This window comes from Cervus canadensis, chromosome 23 (genome assembly GCF_019320065.1).
Source record: "Cervus canadensis isolate Bull #8, Minnesota chromosome 23, ASM1932006v1, whole genome shotgun sequence".
Lineage (NCBI taxonomy): Eukaryota > Metazoa > Chordata > Mammalia > Artiodactyla > Cervidae > Cervus > Cervus canadensis.
Genome location: NC_057408.1, coordinates 45,185,439 through 45,204,165, shown reverse-complemented (window position 1 = coordinate 45,204,165; position 18,727 = coordinate 45,185,439). Strand labels below are relative to the sequence as shown.

General features: G+C 48.7%; 1 protein-coding gene across 3 annotated transcripts in view; it reads right to left on the bottom strand.

The window, feature by feature from the left end:
• KCTD1 (potassium channel tetramerization domain containing 1) overlaps positions 1–18,727 on the bottom strand; it is a 213,243-nt gene that overhangs the window by 106,406 nt on the left and 88,110 nt on the right. The window contains exon 1 of one of the 3 annotated variants that reach the window (XM_043443784.1): positions 3,396–3,930. The exons of 1 other annotated variant lie outside the window; for it this stretch is intronic. Coding sequence is in view for 1 of the 2 variants with exons in the window: in XM_043443782.1 (XP_043299717.1) it covers positions 1,244–3,040 (1,797 nt within the window). In the remaining variant the exon portion in view is untranslated. One more of the 3 variants, XM_043443782.1, reaches the window with a different exon arrangement.

Here is an 18,727-nt window from a genome sequence, read left to right as displayed (position 1 = left end):
TAGCCAGTAAACGTCTGAAAGGGTCAGTTTATCCAGAACTGGAATTTCCACTTTGGAAAAAGCACAGAGGTACCTGACATCTGTGCCTTGAAAGGCCTGCCCTACACCCCCAAACTCAGGGCTGAAATTCCTACTTCTGCTTGATGGCAGGGAGGGCCAAGCTGTAAAATCCCAGGGGGCTACTCCAGTCTGAAGAAGAGAGGAGGGTCCCCAAGGACCTCTGCTTCCTACAGCACAGTATCCAAAAGATGAACCTAGCTTTAAAAGAATATGAATATATTCTTCTAGGAGAAATAGTTAAGACAAATATCCAATTGAACCTCTAATCTCAACCCAGAATTCTAACCACTTAGAATTAAATAACTTTAATGTTCAAACAGCTCCCTTATCTTTGTTGAGGATCCTGGAGCCCAGAGAGGTGAACTGATTTACTCGAGGTGGCTCAGCTTCTGAGCTAGCTTACTTCAGAGTTCTTTCCACTCTAATCTGCTGTTATCTCAACTGTCTATCTTGCCATCACTTAACTGCGCCCTAGACCAACAACTCCATGGCGCTAGGAAAGAGAGCAAAGTTCCAGTGCCCACACAGCCCAGCACATAAAGCATGCTCCAACGGGGAGGCTGGCTGGCAGTACAGACACTACCTTTCCAAACCATCAACAAGTGACTTAGTTGATGAAAACGACATCCCAAACGTTGCTTTACATTCAACTACACCTCACAGTATAAACTGGCAGTTACCCACCACTCTCCAAAACCCGCCCCTTACAGGAAGTGGGAATGGCATGGCTGAGTTATAAATAATCATTTATAACTGCGTTTCTACCTTCTTAAGTTAGTGTGAATATGTACTAGAGTATTTTAATGGTTGCTTTATTCAAAGATACTTTAAGTAACTGCTTCATTTAGAGGCACAGTATTCCTGCACGCTTTGCCGTCTAAAACCCACACATTCAACGGAGGGTTGAGCCGACTCTTTTGTTCTGCAAACTCTGAAGTTTTCAGCGTTACTGCGCAGCAGGGAGTGTTAGGTAGCTGGCCCTGTCACAGGCTTTACGGTTAGGTGGAAACTTTCCTGAAAAGCGTCAAGAAAGTTAAGCTTCTAACAGTGAAATCAAATCCGATTCAGCTTATCTGCTACTTTGAAAAACTGCCCCCCGCCCCAACCCAGACCTGCGTGAGCCCAAGTTAGTCTCCAAGTGGTACCAGAGAAACACTTCATGCATAGACTTTGGTTTGGTTACCTGGGTGGGGGAAACAATAGCAGGTGAAACTATTGTGGGAGAATTGCTGCTTCTGTGCCCATTGGCTTCTGGAAGAAGAGGCAGGGGGTCGTGTTTCACCGAAACCACCACCACCGCGTCCACAGGCTCCGAGGGGCGGATACAAAGTCTTTTAGGGGAAGAGGGGCCGCACATCTCCCCCGACCCGAACACCGACTCATACAGGGCGCGCTTGGGCGCAGCCTCCGATTTCACGTCGGGCCCGACCTGGCTGTCTCTGGGGAGGATATAGGTGTTCCCCAGCGAGGGCGGCTGGGGGCGGTGGTGGTGGGAGGGATGGGTGGAGGGGTGGTGGGAGTGGTGGCGAGCCGCCCCGTTCAGAGCCTCTGCGTAGCAGCCCTGCGGGGCGGGCGAGCCCAGTTTGGTACCGATGCCGGCGATGCTGTTGAGCGTGGCGATGGAGACGGCGCCGATGCAGTGGTTGGTGTAGGTCTTGGAGAGTTTGGCCGCCTTGGAGAGCATCTGCATCCTGGTGCCCAGCAAGTTCTTGCCGATGGCTTTGTTCTCGTACCAGGTCACATCGCCCTCGCTGCAGTGGTCCCGGGGCCGCTGGAAGAACGCCTTGCACAGAGGGTTGCGCTTCGACAGGTACTTGACGAAGCTGGCGTAGGGGCAGAACTCGGTGCCCGTCTCGTACATGCGCGGCAAGTTCTCCTCGTCGCTGCTCTCGGCGCGCTTCTTGCTCCACGACGACGAGCGCGACTTGTGGTAGGGCCCGAGGGACTTGAAGTAGACGAACTTGCGGCCGTCCTCGTCCATAGCCAGCCCGAAGGAGTCCTCCTCCAGCTCGCGCTGGTTCTCGCGGCCGCGCGTGCAGAAGTACATGCACGTCTCGAACCAGACCTTGTTGAGCAGCCCGAAGGGCGTGTTGGTGCTGAAGACGCTGGAGGTGTAGAGCTTGCGCAGGTCGGCGCGCGTGATGGCTTGCTTCTGCACCACCGGCCCCGCGCCCTGCTCCTCGAGCTTTCGGATGACCGCGGCCAGCGTCAGGTTGGCGCTGCGCAGCTCCGGGTCCTTGGTGAGGTCGAGCGTGCGGCAGTACGGGGGCTCGTTGAGGTAGCGGTTGAGGGAGCTGCGGATGCTTATGAGCGACGACTTGCTGTAGAGCTGGCCGCTCTTGGAGCGGGCCTCGGCGTAGAAGGAGCGCAGCACGCGGCACAGCGCCCCCTTGTCCATGGTCTCGAAGTCCGGGCTCTGCGCCTTCTCGCTCAGGTATTCCCGGAAGATGCGCACGGCGTAGCGGGTGGCCAGCCGGGTGTTCTCGCTCAGCCGGGCCCGCTCGGGGCGCTGCAGCACGTCGGGGTCCAGCTCGGCGCCGGCCCCGGGCGGCCCGCCGCGGGCCCGGGGCGCCAACAGTCGCGGCGGCGCCTCGGGCTCCAGCGCGGCGCTCTGGTCCATATTGATCCTATGGACCGGCTCGGGCTCCAGCTCCTCCCCGGCCGAGTCCTCGGGCTCCAGGGGCTCGTCCCAGTCCAGCCCCATCTCCTCCTCCTCCTCCTCCTCGTCCTCCTCCAGCCCCCCACCTCCGTCCTCCTCCTCCTCCTCGTCCCCCGTTATCTGCACCTCCTGGATCTCGTCCTCCTCCTCGTCCTCCTCCTCCTCGCCCGCGCTGCAGTAGTGCGGGCGGCCGTGGCGGCGGCCGCGGCCCCCCACCCCGCGCTCGCCCTCGCCCCGCTCCCCATTGTTCTCGGCGGCGGCGGCGGCGGCGCTGCCGCCCGCGCTGGTGTTACAGTCCCCGCTGCCAGGCATTCTCGCCATATTGCCGTCTCTCTGCCAGTCCTCGGGCAGGGCGCATGCGCTATATTGGACCGCAGCGCTGAGAGCTTTTGTGTTTAATGACCTTCAGCTACCGGGAGGCAAAGCCGGGCTCTTAAAGGAGCCGCGCGCCAATTGTCAGTTCGGAGCGTGGCTCCGGAGGGGCAGCGGCGCGCGGGGGATGGAGGGGTAGGGAGGCGGGGGTACGTTAGACAGGCAGAGCGTAAGGACCGAGACTGGCTGGACCCTCTTCCTCCCCCACCCCTCTCCCCACTCCGAAGAAAACTTCGAAGGGGGAAAAAAAAAAAAAGGAAGGGGAGGGAGAGCTGTCGGTGGGGGTGAAACACTCCCAACTTACCCTCTGGCTGAGTGGCGCGCGGGCCCGGGCGGGAGCGAGGGAGGGCCGGCTGGGAGGGCGGGGCGGTCTCGCTTCTCTAAGTAATGCCCGAGGAGCAGTGCCCCTTCCACCGCCCCCTCATTGCCCCCCGGAGCCGGGGGTTCGGGGAGGCGGCTGCACCGGGCGGGCCGCGGATGCTGCTTCGAGAAGCCCGTGTCTGGGGCCGCCTGGAGCGGAGCGGAGCAGGCAGGTTAATGAGCAGGGTGGAGGAGGCACGACGAGGCCCCGCACCCTCTCTGCGCCCGCGGCCAGGGCGCAGCGGGCGAGGCTTGGGAGCGGGATGAGGCTGGCGGCAGCGGCGGCTCCCCCACCTACTTGCTGGGGGCGAGGCGCGGGGGCCTGGGGCCAGCCGCAAGGCTCCCAGCTCTCTTTCCGACTCTTGCAAAGGAGCGAAACACGCCCCACGTCAGCCTCATCCCTTTCGACTTTTCCAACAGCCACTTTTAAGCTGTCATTAAAGACCTGGGGCGCTCCCCGTAGGTCTGGGGCAAGTCCGCGCCGGTCCAGCCAGCCTGGGGAAGGAGCGAAGGCAGAAAGACTGGGAGGGGCGGGTGGGAGGGGAGACGCGGGGGAGAGGCGCTCGGGACCCCAGGGACCCCTCCCCACCCGCCCGGGCCACCGCCCTCCTGCCTCGGAGCAAACTGACACAACTCCCGCCGGCGAGGCGCTCCACCTGGTCCGAGCGGGCAAGGCCGGTCCCTAAGACCCTGGGGGCAGGTAGGCGGGAAAAAAGTGAACTTGGGTCTCGGCCGCCCCCGCCGCCGCCACGATTCCGGCAATTCGGATCTTGGGCGCGCTCTGGTTCCAAGTTTGCCAACCGCCATTCGTTCGCCCTCGGGGCTGTGCTGCCTTCGGCGCGCGGGGGCGGGCACCTCCGAAACTGGAAAGGCGGCCAGAGAGCTCGCCGGGTCCCGCTTTCCCATCGGAGACACTGTCCCATTTCCAGCCAAACGCCCGCCCACGGCGCGCCCTGGCTCCGGGCACGTCGTTGTCACAGCCTCCAGGACTCCGGGCCCAGGGGCAGCGCCCCCAGACCCACCGAGACCTCGGCTCATTTCTTTGGAGGCACAGCCCCGGCCGTCTCCAGATTTTGGAATGCCTTTTAACTTTCTCCTCTTCGGGGAGCCCGAGTGTGTTCCCCTAGCGCGCTGGTCAACTCCCGAGTCCCAGGCCGGCCCGCGGGTGAGGCTGCCTCTCCAGCCCTTCGTGTGCGTCCTCGGATCTCAGTCCGAATTCTCAGCACTTGGGCTGCGAGGGTCTACTCAATTGCTAATCCCCTGCGACAGCCCCCCCCCCCCCCCCCTCCAACACACACACACCCCAGGCCCTCTGTCTTGCTTTCAGGGCAGTTTATAATCTTGCGCATCAAAAGTAACCCACGCGTCAATTTGTAATTAAAAAAAAAAAAAAAACAAGAAGAAAAGAGGAAGGAAGGAAGACTAGGTCTCTGGGCCGCATGGGCGTCTAAAGTGGGAGTTGACATTGTCTCCCCAGCGACCAGTCTCGCCCTCCGCGCGCCTCCTCGGCCCTGGACGCGGCCGCCGAGCTTTGGGGAAACCGCGCCAGGTGTGAACAAGTTAGAGCAAGTCACTGCCTCACGGGCCCCCTCCCGCTCCTCGGGGAAACACACACATACACACACACACCCCACTCTCCCTCTTCTCGGCGAAACACACACACACCACTCTCTCATCAGCCCTCTCTGCAGAGAACCGTCTGGGGAGTGGGGGGAGGGCTGGAATCCGGAGGTGGCACTCCTCGGGAACCTTCCCCGAGGTGCGGCCGGCTGTGTCCAAACCCCACTGCGCTGGGGATGTGTAGAAAGGAGCCCAAGGCAGCAGGCAGCGAGGCTAGTCGCACCCGCGGACCCGCGCACACGACCTGGCACACATCCGCCGCACCGGCTACTTCCGGAGGGCTGGCCCTTTGTCCCGGGATGCTCCCAGGTTTTGAGGCATCCGGAGCCCTCCGGCCGGGCATTTCAGCCCTGCGGAGAATTCTGGTGGGCCCCGGGCAAGTTCCCCGCCAGGGGCTGCTCCCCGCCCGGCGGCCCTCACCGCCGTCTCAGTGAACCCAGGGGCCGCGTTGGCTCGGGGCTGCGCTCCGGGCTCGGCCCGGGGACTCGGACCCACACTCCAGGAGCCGAGCAGCTTCCCAAGGTCTCCCCACTTCTGCGGGCGGCAGGGGTGCCCCCCGCTCCCTCCGCCCCGGCTCCCCTCCCCGCTGGGCGAGCTGCTTTGAATTGCTCGCAGTTTGCCGAAGGCGGTGTGCTGAGTTGGACGCTCCGGGAAACAAAGCAACCAAAAACAGCTCCCAGTTGACGTCAACTTATTTCCAGAAAAGAAAATAGTTTTGTGCTCCCAGGACAAAATCCCCCCCAGGGCAGGTCTCTACTGGCAAAAGCCAGGGGGCGGGGGTGGGGAAGAGCAGAACCAAAAAAAACCCAAGCGCAAATAACTTTTTAACGGAGTTGAAAAACAGCAGCTTTCGAGGCTGCCTGGATATTTTGCAAACAACGGGCAGGACCCCCGCTAATATTAGATACGAAAAAACGCACCTTGAAAAGTACGCCTTGGCCTGATTATCGGGCGACTGGGAATCGGCTTCGTGGCATCGGCTCCTGAAACGCTACCAAAATTCTTTGCCCATAGAGATACTTCATCAAATATTGAAAAAGACCTCTTCAGGATAATACTTAGAGTATTTACCAGGAAGAGCACCCAGGAAAACCACGCAGTTATAAACCTGTTCACCAAGGACACCCTCCCCTGCCCACCCCAAACACATAAACACGGACACCTTCCCCAAATGTTGCTTAATTTTTAAAACCCAATAACACAGAATTACAGCTGAGTTCATAAAGGAGTTCAATTCTAGCTTTAATAAATGATTCCTTAAAAACATCCTGTGGTTCACACACACTCAATTCCAAATTGAGAGGATCAAAAGACCTTTCTTCTTATTATTTTGGTAGCGAAGCAATATTGGTTATCTTCTGCCTATGAGCCCAGCCTCCCTTCCTCCACTTTGATTTTGCCCTACCATGAAGTCCATTTAGCTCACCACTTGAAACTGACAGCTGCCTCTCCTTCCTTGTAAAGATGGTTATTTCTTGTGCAGGATAGCTTCTGCACATAGAAAACATACAACTTCTTCATGTAAAAGACAGTTCCAGCACTGTATAGAGCATTTATTGCAATTATTTAACTGTCAGCTACCCTAAGAGGTTTACAACTTCAACAGGATATTCCACATTTTCTGTCTCTTCATTATCATTATAAAGTATCACATGTATTTGTGCTTCTCCCTTTCTTAGATTACTTGAAAGTAGTGGCATGGTTATTTTTGAAGGAAAAATTCCAAACGTTTTACCTTCATTTTCTAACCCACTTACTTACTCCCATTCAGTCCATACTTTGTGAGTTTGTGCCATAAAGAAACATATTTAACTCTTTGATTGCAGTCTTCTGACCTTATCTGTTATATAATAATGTAGTTGGTTTTTACATGTTTCCTCTCCTACATCAATATACCTTTGTCGTTTAGGCTGGTGCTCGGGACGCAGTCAGCACTCCAGTTGTTTACAGTGAATGAATGAATAGGATCTGTGTTTAGTTAGCCTCTGTGTTAAGGAATAAACATTTTGGGGGAAAATCTGAAATATCATGAGTCTGAATTTCTATATTAAAAATTTTTTGTAGGATGAAAAATTACTATAAGACATCATTACTGTTTGCAGCAATATTTACAAGTTAAAGTGAACATAATGACTGCTTTGGTTTAATATTTCCTTGCAATTAATTCCCACTCTAGTGGACCACATTATAGGAAGTTATTGCAGGAGTAAGGGACTGGGGAATGCAGGTAGCTATTTGTCAAGAGACATGTGTTGGGGAGGATTTAAATGGATAAATTCAAGAAATGTGTTTTCTTGAGGGCGGAGGTCATAAAAAGAAATCAGTTCATCATCGATGGGAAAGATTGAAGGCAGGAGAAGAAGGGGACAACAGAGGATGAGATGGTTGGATGGCATCACCAACTCAACGGACATGAGTTTGGGTAAACTCCGGGAGTTGGTGATGGACAGGGAGGCCTGGCGTGCTACAGTCCATGGGGTTGCAAAGATTTAGTGACTACTGAGCGACTGAACAGTCATTTTTTATTTCATCACTGTTTTTAGTTCCTTGTTTTAGTCATGCTTTCTTGATTTGATTACTAAAAGATTTATAAAGCAGTCTGGAGGTTAAATGTGAATTCAAATCAAAACTATTTTGACATATCTTTGTTTCAGAGTTTTACTACTGAATTCTGCTGAATTTAATTGAAGATCATCTTGAGTAATGTTTTTTCAAACTCAGATGAAAATAGAATCCATGTAATCTAACTCTATGAGGTGGAAGAAAACTCTGTAAGAGCAGAAACTGTCCTTTATCACCTCATCTCTGGTTCATTTCCAGTACAGTTCCTTAGTGTATTTTAGCAGAGTGGCTGATACATAGTAGACACTCAATAAACATACAAACATTTATGTGTGGGGTGAGAGCTAACCACCACAAAAGTTCACAGAGCGGTTATTGTTCAATTGCTAAGCCATGTCTGATTCTTTGTGACCCCATAGACTACGGCACACCAGGCTTCTCTGTCCTTCACCATCTCCCACAGTTTGCTCAAACTCAGGTCCATTGAGTTGGTGATGCCATCCAACCATGTCATCCTTTGTTGTCCCCTTCTCCTCCTGCCCTCAATCTTTCCCAGCATCAGGGTCTTTTCTGATGAGTTGGCTCTTCACATCAGGTGGCCAAAGTATTGGAACTTCAACATCAGTCCTTCCAATGAATATTCAGGGTTGATTTCCTTTAGGATTGTCTGGTGTGATCTCCTTGCTGTCCAAGGGACTCTCAAGAGTCTTCTCCAACACCACAGTTCGAAAGCATCAGTTCTTTGGTGCTGAGCCTTCTTAATGGTCCAACTCTCACATCTGTACATGACTACTGGAAACACTATAGCTTTGATTATACAGACCATTGTCAGAAAAGTGATTCATTTTGAAATGAAAACATTCAACTGTTAGCTCTTAGATACTAAGACTCTAGTATTTCCAGGCTTGAATATAAACAAGAAAACCAGGGCCAGAAGGGCTCCCAAAGATTAAGCCACTTGCCCAAGTTCTCTGAGACCTCTGTAGGTCAGGAAACTTTGGCTCTGTAGCCCAATGTTAAGTGGCTCGCCACAATCAGCTTCTAGGAACCAAAGAATGAAAATAGAAAATAAAAGTCTTCAAGGGAACAATTCCCTATCACTAAAACACTCCTCTGTGTCATCCGATTTGGGAATCTTGGAGAGTTAGAATAGGACTACACCAAGACATTGGACTGTGAGCACAGCAGAAATAGCCTAAAAAGCTGTCACCTTTATCACTTGGCACCTAAAACACTGGAATTATTTTCCAGGGCTGTTGGAAGTAGAGACCCATTTGTGTCTTAGAAGAAATAATGGTGAAGATTTTAGAGACAAAAGGAATGCCCACAAACCCAATCAGACTAGGATTAGGTGTTTTCTGTTGAAATCCTAGGTTGTCCTGCATTACTCTCTAAGGAGTAAAAAGGATTTTACCTATTTTTATCTTTGATATTTTGTCAAAAAAAGAAAAAAAATAGGCCAGAGTGAACTTACTACAGTGATTCACAGGAGTAGAATTTTTCGTTTCTAATTGCCACCTGGTAACTATAATTCTTGATCTTTCTACCTAATAATCACCTACCAGTCTCCTAGGCTGTTTGTAAAACAAGAATATCTTAAAGGAATGTAGTTTTCCATAAAAGAATTGTGTTTTTGTAGAGCCTAAAAGTGTGCTATTTCTCTGTGTTATAATCTGATAATGAAACTCCTCTTGGCTAATAATGAAGTCAAATGTAAAGGCTGTCAAAGTCAAACATAAAATTAATAATGATAGTAATTTCTTTTCTAGTCATTTATATTTAAAGAGCTTGTAGGATTGAAGTGGATGTTAGTCCTATTATTAAATAACGTTTATTTCAATACCATTACAATACTAATTAAAGTGGAAAAAGAGATTAAATATGTGTTAATGTCACATAACTAATATATATATCTTACATGTGCTAAGTCACTTCAGTTGGGTCGCACTCTTTGTGAACGCATGGACTGTAGCCTGCCAAGTTCCTCTGTCTATGGGATTCTCCAGGCAAGAATACTGGATTGCCATGGATTGCCATGCCCTCCTCCATGTCTTACATAATGGAAAAGCTATTATAGTTGTCTCAGAAGATAAAATATTCATGAAACTATTAGCTATATGCCCAAAAAGTAACTTATTAAATTAGTAAAAGCAAAACAAAACAAACAATAAAAATGTCATCACTTTATCCCCAAATGTTGGTATGAAAATGTTATTCTCATATATTTTATTGTCAATATCAATTAAGATAGACTTTTAAGAAAGCAAGTAGGCAACCTCTCAAAAGCCACGAAAATGTTCATATTCTATGACCCAGAAATTGCTTCCAGAAATTCATCTTCATAAGAAATATCTAATTGTATTTGTGTTTTGGTAAAGGTTTGGTTTATTTCATCTGAACCATTTGGACAAATGAGTTTTGCAAGATATGTCATCAAGTGTGCTCTGGAACTACATCTCATTGTGTCTTGGACGCTTGAGCTTTGTTTACAGACATTTAGAGAATATTAGTTGAAGGAAAGAAGGAAGAAGTTCAGTTAGGCTAGAATCCTGTCTTATGTTCTACAGCAATGCACCCTTTGACAAATATCAGTAATTTGTCAGAAGGTGAAGATAAAGTATATGAACTAACATGGCAAAGCAAGATACATTTTAAAGCTGGTATTGCAATATCTTCAGGACTTGGAGAAAGTTTAAGGACCAAACTTTGAAGCTCTAGATAGTCTAGTATTTAGGTATGTGGTGGCAATTCACAGGATGTGCAGAGGAGTAGGTATGTGCCTGCCCCGTGGCTGTTTCTAAATGAACTAAAAAAGAAAGAAAAAAAAAAAATCCCCTTTTAAATACCCAGAAGCACTAACCCACATTTTGAACTAATTGACTTACTTTTTCTTAAGAAAGCTTAATTTAACCGATAGGGGCACATGGGTTTATCTGAATATTTAAAGAAGCCCTGGGATGGGCTTGTTCTATTTCTTTAATTTGTTGCTGGAGATCCAGGCTTTTGCACTTGATGAAGAAGACTGCCTTGGAGAGGGGTGGGAAAGCTGGAAACAGTGTGACCTAACTCCTCTGTTTTGGGATCTAAGTTTGTAGAGCCAGGGTACCGGGAGATACCAGCACAGAACTCATCGTTCTACGTGTTTACTGTTCCTACAGTCTGTGGTTAGATTAGGGTACCCCAGGGGTTACACGTTGTTGTTACTCCAAATAAAAACAGGCTCCTCTAAAAACAGATGGCATCTGTTTGTTTCGCTATCTTTTCAGCTCATTTTTACTTTAAAAAACAGCAAAAAAGCAAAACTGGTTTATCATTCTTTTCTGATTATAAAAGCAGTGGTTTTTCAGATTAAGAAAGTGTAGAAATCTGGAAAAACATATATGCACCATATTTCATTCTTATTATGGTTTAGAGAGTGCTTGCTGTGAGTCTTGTTTTTTATATTAACACTCTTAAGTCATTCTCGAAAATATATGTGAGCATTGTTCCTAATTTCCAGATGAGTAGAAACCCAGAGAGCTTAAATAACTTGTCAACATCACCCAGCTAATGGGGGTGGAACTTGGGCACACACACACTTAATCCACCAAAACAGGTCCTTCGGTTCTGTTTTCCACAGCAACCCCCCCCCCACCAAAAAAAAACCCACTCTTTGATTTGAGTATATTTCCATGAATTTGATCTCAGGTGATTTGCTATTTAAATACCATATATTTCAAAATCTATAATTCAAAATATGTAGTCAGTGGATTTTTGGCAAAGTGCCAAGTATATGCTAAGCGGCAGATAAAACAGAAGATTCTCTCCAGGAACATGACTGGCCTGACTCCAGGGAGGGGTGGACCTTCGGTAGGTTCATGTGGTCAGAAGTTTTCCTTCTGCCTTTCTCTTAGTTATCTTATTTCCCTCTGACACAGGAAAACAGGTTAACTTATTCTTTATCCAACTCTGGGAAGTTGAGTTGGACTATCAAAACTTGAGGATGAACTCATTTCAAATCTGTTTTTGCCATCCAGATGGTAATACACATAGGACCTAGCTTTATTTAATTTTTATGTTTTTTAATGTCATTGATTTATTTTTGGCTGTGCTGGGTCTTCAGCGCTGTGCAGGCTTTTCTTTAGTTGCAGTGCCCGGGCTTCTCATTGCGGTGGCTTCTCTGGTTTCAGGGCGTGGGCTCTGGGGCACATGGGCTTCAGTAGTTGCAGCACATGGGCTCTTGAGCTCAGGCTCAGTAGTGGTGGTGGACCGGCTTAGCTGCCCTGTAGCTTGTGGGATCTTCCCAGACTAGGGATTGAACCTGTGTCTCCCACATTGGCAGGTGGATTGCTTACAGATGGATACACCCGGGAAGCCCTGTTTTGTTTTGTTTTTGTTTTTATTTCAGGTTTATTTATTTAAAAATTTTTTACTTTATATTGGGGTGTAGTTGATTAACAATGTTGTGTTGGTTTCAGGGGTAGCAAAATGATTCACGTATACATGTACATGTATCTATTCTTTTTCAAATTCTTTTCCCACTTAGGTGATAACAGAGTATTGAGCAGAATTCCCTGTGCTATAAAGTAGGTCGGTGTTAGTTATCCATTTTAAATATAGTAATGTGTATATGTCATTCCTGGGGCTTCCCAGGTGGTCCTAGTGGTAAAGAATCCACCTGTCAATGCAGGAAACGTAACAGACCTGGGTTTGATCCCTGGGTTGGTAAGATCCCCTGGAGGAGAACATGGCAACCCACTCCAGTATTCTTGCTTGGAGAAACCCTTGGACAGAGGATCCTGGTGGGCTGTGATCCATGGGGTCACAAAGAGTGGGACATAACTGAAGCAACTTACCATGCATGTGCACATATCATTATCAAACTCCCAAAAGAACCTAGCTTTAAATGATCACTGAACAGCCCAGGAAAATCTGTTCTCTGGCTATTGTTCCCAGTTCTGTGGTATCGTGGGCATCATAAGACTTTTTGTGCCTTAGCACCATGCTTTAATGACCCACATTCTTTCCAAACTCACAACTAATTCAGCTTTCCTAGAAGTATTGGCTTTTTGAATTTAAAGCCTGAAGCAGTTCATGAACCTCAGAATGCATCAGAATCAACCAGAATCACCTAGAGAACTTCTTTCAAAATGCAGATTCCTGGTGCCAACTGCAGGGATTCTGATTCACTAGGTCCAGGGTACAGCCTAAGAAGGTACATTTTCTAACACACAGCTCAGATAAATTCTAATACTAGCCTGACCACGCTGTGAGAAACACGGCCTCAAAAGCTAATATAATTTAGCAAGTAATACAATAATTTCCGTAGCAATGATCACTCAATCATTTGGAGGCCATAATTCATCTGAAAATTGAATAGAAGTTATGAAACCCACTTCCTCATAAGATGCACATTCACAATGAATTCTGCCTACCATTTCAGGGGGTGGGGTGCAGTTGGGGGCCTTCCCTCCCAGGTGGCACTAGAGGTAAAGAACCCTCATAAGAGAAGCAGATCTTCCCTGGGTTGGGAAGATCCCCTGGAGGAGGGCATGGCAGCCCACTCCAGTATTCTTGCCTGGAGAATCCAATGGACAGAGGAGGCTGGCAGGCTATAGTCCATAGGGTCACAAAGAGTCAGACAGGACTGAAGTGATTTAGCAGGCACACACATGAGGTTGGGGGCCACCTGCATTCTTAAAATGCTGTTCCATAGTTTCCAATATCATCTGAGAACTTTTACTCCCCTGGTCAAACGTCTTCATGGCTCCTTTCTTACTTCACTTTCAAGTCCAGACTCCCCATAGCCTTGCCCCGGGCTGATTTCTCAATGGTGTTTCCTTGTGTCTCCTACCATGAATCCAGCCCTCTGTGAGGAAGAACTCCAGACAGAACAGCGCTGGGGAGGGAGTAGACGCGGCTGGAAGTCCCCACGACATTAATCCTCACAGTTGAGTGCACCGGAATCCCCTGGAGGGCTGTCAAAACAGATGCTGGACTCACCCCCCATGTGTCTGAAGCAGCAGTCCAGGTGCCCGGATGCTGCCAGCTCCCAGACCCCACTTTGAGAACTGCTGACCTAGGAGAAGGTAGATAAACATTTCTAAAGGGAAGAATCAGCACAGGAAGGGAGGAAAGATGAGGTTAGAGATGGTGGGGTTGTGGAGCCTGGAGAGCCTCCCTAAATTAATTCAGCAGGACCAGGGGGAAGGAAATCTCTCCTATGACTCCTGTGGTTGAGTCTATAATGGGAGGAACATTCAGAAGGCTTGAACCAGCCCTGACTACCAGCTTCCTTTCGGATTAGAAAATTCCTCCTCCCCTCCCTTCTGCTGATCTAAATTGTCTGGATTCTTTAAGGCACAGCTCCAAATTCTACTTCCCCATGAAGCCTTCTTTCATCCTTGCAGCCTGAAAGCAGATTGTCACTGCTCTTGACCTTCACGGCCAGGTCCTTTTATCAGGCCACCCACTGGGGGCTTGCTCTGCTCATTGGTCCAAGTTGCAGGCTCTTGGGGTTGCATTTGGTTTTTCTTCCTTCTTCTTTCTTAAAAAGATTTATTTATATTTATTTGGCTGCATCACATCTTAGTTGTGGCAAGTGCGATCTTCACTGTGGCACACAGACTCTCTGGTTGTGGCCTCCAGGCTTCAGTAGTTACAGCTCAAGGGCTTAGTTACTCCTTGGCATGCGGGATCTTAGCTCCTCGACCCTGGATGGAACCCAGGTCCCCTGCCTTGCAAGGCAGATTCATAATCACTGGACCACCAGGGAATTCCCTGGCTTTTCTTCCTTCCACTGTCATTTCTCAGGGTTCCTTCTCTTTGGGAGGCTTCACAATGTACAGTGATTACCAATGTTGGCTACACCTTAGAATCACCAGGGACAACTTTTAAAAAGTAACAATGCCACTGAACTATTTGAGGGCGAAATCTCAGCCCTCACCCATTGCCCCTCTCACAAGAACAGAGCAAAGGTGGCAAAAATTCTAAGTGTTGTGGCTCAGACGGTAAAGAATCTGCCTGCAATGCGGGTGACCCAGATTCGATCCCTCGGTTGGGAAGATCCCCTGGAGAAGGAAATGGCAATCCACTCCAGTATTTTGCCTAGAAAATTCCATGGACAGAGAGAGGAGCCTGGAGGGCCATGGTTCATGGGGTCGCTATAGTCCATGGGGTCACAAGGAGTAGGATACAACTGAGTGACTACACTTGCACTTTTCTCATAGGTCATGTGGGTGCTCAGGTTCTCTACTTGTGTGTATGTGAAACGTTTTCTCGGTGAAAACATATGTATCAATGCCAGGTCCTAGTCCCTCCTGTCCGCCCCCCTCCCCCCCCAGTGACTCATGAAAATAAAAAAGTCTGCAGCCATGTCTGAGGTCCTTAGAGTCCCTTGTACACTCTGGCTTTCTGCCTTCAAATGACTTCTTTTTACCCTTCTCTAAGCCTCTCCTAAACTGAGGTGGTTCTTGCAAATGAATGCATCTTAGAATCACATGGAAAACTTGCAAAAAACACTATTACCTGGATCTTTTTTGAGACAGTTGTATTGACTTGGTCTGGGCAGTGGCCTGGGAATGGGCCAGACCTTTTCAAGGTGATCCACTGTGCAGCTAAGGACTTCCCTGGTGGTCGTGGTTAAGAATCCATCTGCCAAGGCAGGGGGACATGGGGTCCATTCCTGGTCCTAGAAGATCGTACATGCCATTGAGCAACTAAGCCTGTGCGCTGCAACTACTACACCCCCCGAGCCTAGAGCCTGTGCTCTACAACAAGAGAAGCCATCTGCAATGAGAAATGCACCCACCACAGCAAAGAGTAGCCCCTGGTTACCGCAACTGGAGAAAGCCCCTGAGTAGCAACGAAGACCCAGCACAGCCAAACAAATGCACAAATAAATAACTAAATACATAACTAATGCTCAGCTAGGACTGAGATCCACTCTCCTAGATTGGGAGACCCATTCACACATGTCTATTTGGGGGACCCTTAATATGAAGTCTTGGGATTCTTGGGTGGTCTTTAGGTGATCTGTGAACTTGTAGAAATTATGTGGAAAATGTTCTGTGTTTGTACATCTGTGTATTTTCCTACAACAAGGATTCAAGGCTTTTAGCAGACTCTAAAGGGGTTTATGATTCAAAATAGTTGAAGAAACATTCATATGGATGTGCAGAAATAAGCACATGTATGCTCTGTTGCTAGAAGCATAAACTGGTGCAGTGTTTTTTGAGGACAATTTGGCAGTAGCTATCAGCACGCAAAATGCACATCCCTTTCAACCCAGCAGTTCATTTCTAGGAATCTAGGAGCACACAAAGAAAAATGTACAAGGATGTTCTTGAAGCATTGTTTATAATAAAGGCTCATCAGATACAATCTAACTCTAGCAGTGGATGGTGAATAAATAAATTTGTATCTCATCTATTCAACAGAATACTAGCTGTAGATATAATGAATATGGTAGATTTGTAGGCGATGAGTGGAAGGATTTCCAAGATGTTTTATTATTCAAGTGCACATGTGTGTGCTAAGTCACTTCAGTCGTGTCTGACTCTTTTCAACCCCATGGACTGTAGCCCACCAGACTCCTCTGCCCATGGGATTCTCCAGGCAAGAATACTGGAGTGGGTTGCCATGCCCTCCTCCAGATCCCATGGGGATCTTCCTGACCCAGGAATCAAACCCTTGTCTCTTAGGTCTCCAACACTGGCAGGCTGGTCCTTACCACTGCCACCACCACTTTAATGTAAAGTACGAGTTCATTTTTGGCTTCCTCGGTGGCTCGGTGGTAAAGAATATGCCTGCAATGCAGGAGACACAGAAGACGCGGGTTTGATCCCTGAGTTGGGAAGATCTCCTGGTGGAAGGCATGGCTACCCACTCCAGTATTCTTGTCTGGAGATTCCCATGGGCAGAGGAGCCTGGTGGGCTATAGTCCATGGGGTCACAAAGAGTCGGACACAACTGAAGCGACTGAGCATGCGTGCACGTGAGTTCAGTTGTTGAAAAAACTGAACCAAAATGATATATGCACATTTTGTGAATGTACCTAACAAGCCTAAAACCACACACAAAGAAGACCTTCTTACCAACCCCACTTTCCATTCTAGATACTTCAATGACACTGCTTGGCACACCCCAGACCTTTCTAGAGGATGCTGCCTTGCTCGCAGCCGCTGCTGAAGGGACCAATTTGTCAAGCCAAGTAGTCATTCTATCACATGACCAACACCTTAATAGATTGGATCAAGGATAGATCCTTACACAACCAACCCCAAAGCTACCTAGAAGCCTGTATCAAAATTCCTGAACCAAACAATGTCTCTCTCTAGGAATTACGATGAAAGTAAGTCAGCCAATAGGGAGAAGACAGGCCATCGAGGCAGCCTGGTCCTGCTCCTGGAGTGAGCGTCTGCTGAAAGCCCTGGGTCTGCTCTGTGTCTGGACTCCAGAGAAATGACTCTACTGGAATCCTGTCCTTGGGTTTCTGCGAGGTTTCATTTCCGTTACAATCCCACTGCCTCCGTACAGCTAATCACCCCAACTTAATTTCTCTTGCTTACAACCAAGAGCTTATTTACACATTCACCCTCTGCTCAGTCTGGCTCCGGAACCTCAGACTCAAGGCAAGTCACCACAGTTCATCCTGTACCCAAGACTGCAATCTGGACTGCATCCCTTCCTCCTGCTTCCTTCTTGCTCTTTCTCACCCTCCACTTCCACCAAACCATCAAGACCTGCCAATTCTAAGTCACCGTTTGCTTTAAATCCATCTTCATCCAAGTGTGGGTTAATTGTGTTTCCCTCTGTATCAGCCAGTTCTGGTTGCTGTAAAAAAATACCACAGACCGGGTGTGGATTAGACAGAGATGCAGTCCCTCACAGTCCTGGAAGCTGGAAGTCTTAAGATCAAGGTGCCATCAGGGCTGGTTTCTGGTGAGACCTCTCCTCCTGGCTTGAAGATGGCCACCTTCTCCCTGCGTCCTCACCTGCCTGCATTTCTCTGTGTGTGTGTATAGACAGAGGTGGAGGTGGAGATCTCTGATATCTCCTAATAGGGACATCAGTCCCATTGGGTTAGGGCCCCCCACCTTATTGACCTCATTCAACTTAATTACCTCCTTACGGTCCCTATTTCCAAATACAGCCACACTGGGAGTTAGGACTTCAGCATATGGATTTGGGGGCACAAACTCAGTCCATAACACCTTCCAAACCTGCTCTTCCTCCTACCTCCTGTCTCTGCGGGGCACCCAAGCTAGGAACCTGGCATACATCATCTGTTCCCCCCCGCGTTCACGTCAGGTCTATCTCATTCGGCTCGTGCTCTGCAGTTCCAATGCCATCACCCTAATCCAGGCATCCTCCGCTGTTCTGTGATTCAGGGCACAGAGAAGAAGCCAAGACTGAGGCTGTACCAAGGACGGAGGAGGGGGCAGCCTCCGCCTAAGTCCAGGCTGGGATTAGCGTCTTGTCCTTAGATGTCCACGGGACGCCTTTATAGCCTTTAGCTTGGCCCATCTGTGTAAGCTTTTTCTTCCTTGAAAACCAACAAATGTGAGCCACCCACCACTTTCCAACACCCACCGCACCCTCCACCTGTTGTTGTTGCTGAATCACCAAATCGTGACTGACTCTTTGCGACCTCACGGACCGTAGCCTGCTAGGTTCCTCTGTTCATGAGATTTCCCAGGCAAGAATAACTGGAGTGGGTTGCCATTTCCTCCTCCAGGGGCTCTTCCTGACCCAGAGATCCAACCTGAGTGTCCTGCATTGCAGGTGGATTCTTTACTACTGAGCTACCTGGGAATCCATCTCCATATTTGACATGTTCCCACTTATCTGTACTTATCTGACCCAACTCATGTCTTAGAGACTTTCATGAAGCCATCTCTGATCTTTGTCCTATGCTAATACTTCCATATTATTTTATTATAATAATAATATCTCCACTTAGAAGCTCCAATGTGCCTGTCTGTGTGTGTATTTTTTAAGGGTCATACAATATACAATATTGATTCAAAACAAGCCCAAAGGCAATATCACAGAACATCAAAAGGAAAAAGAGATACTTGTAACTGTATCCTAGAATGATAGGATAATGAAAGT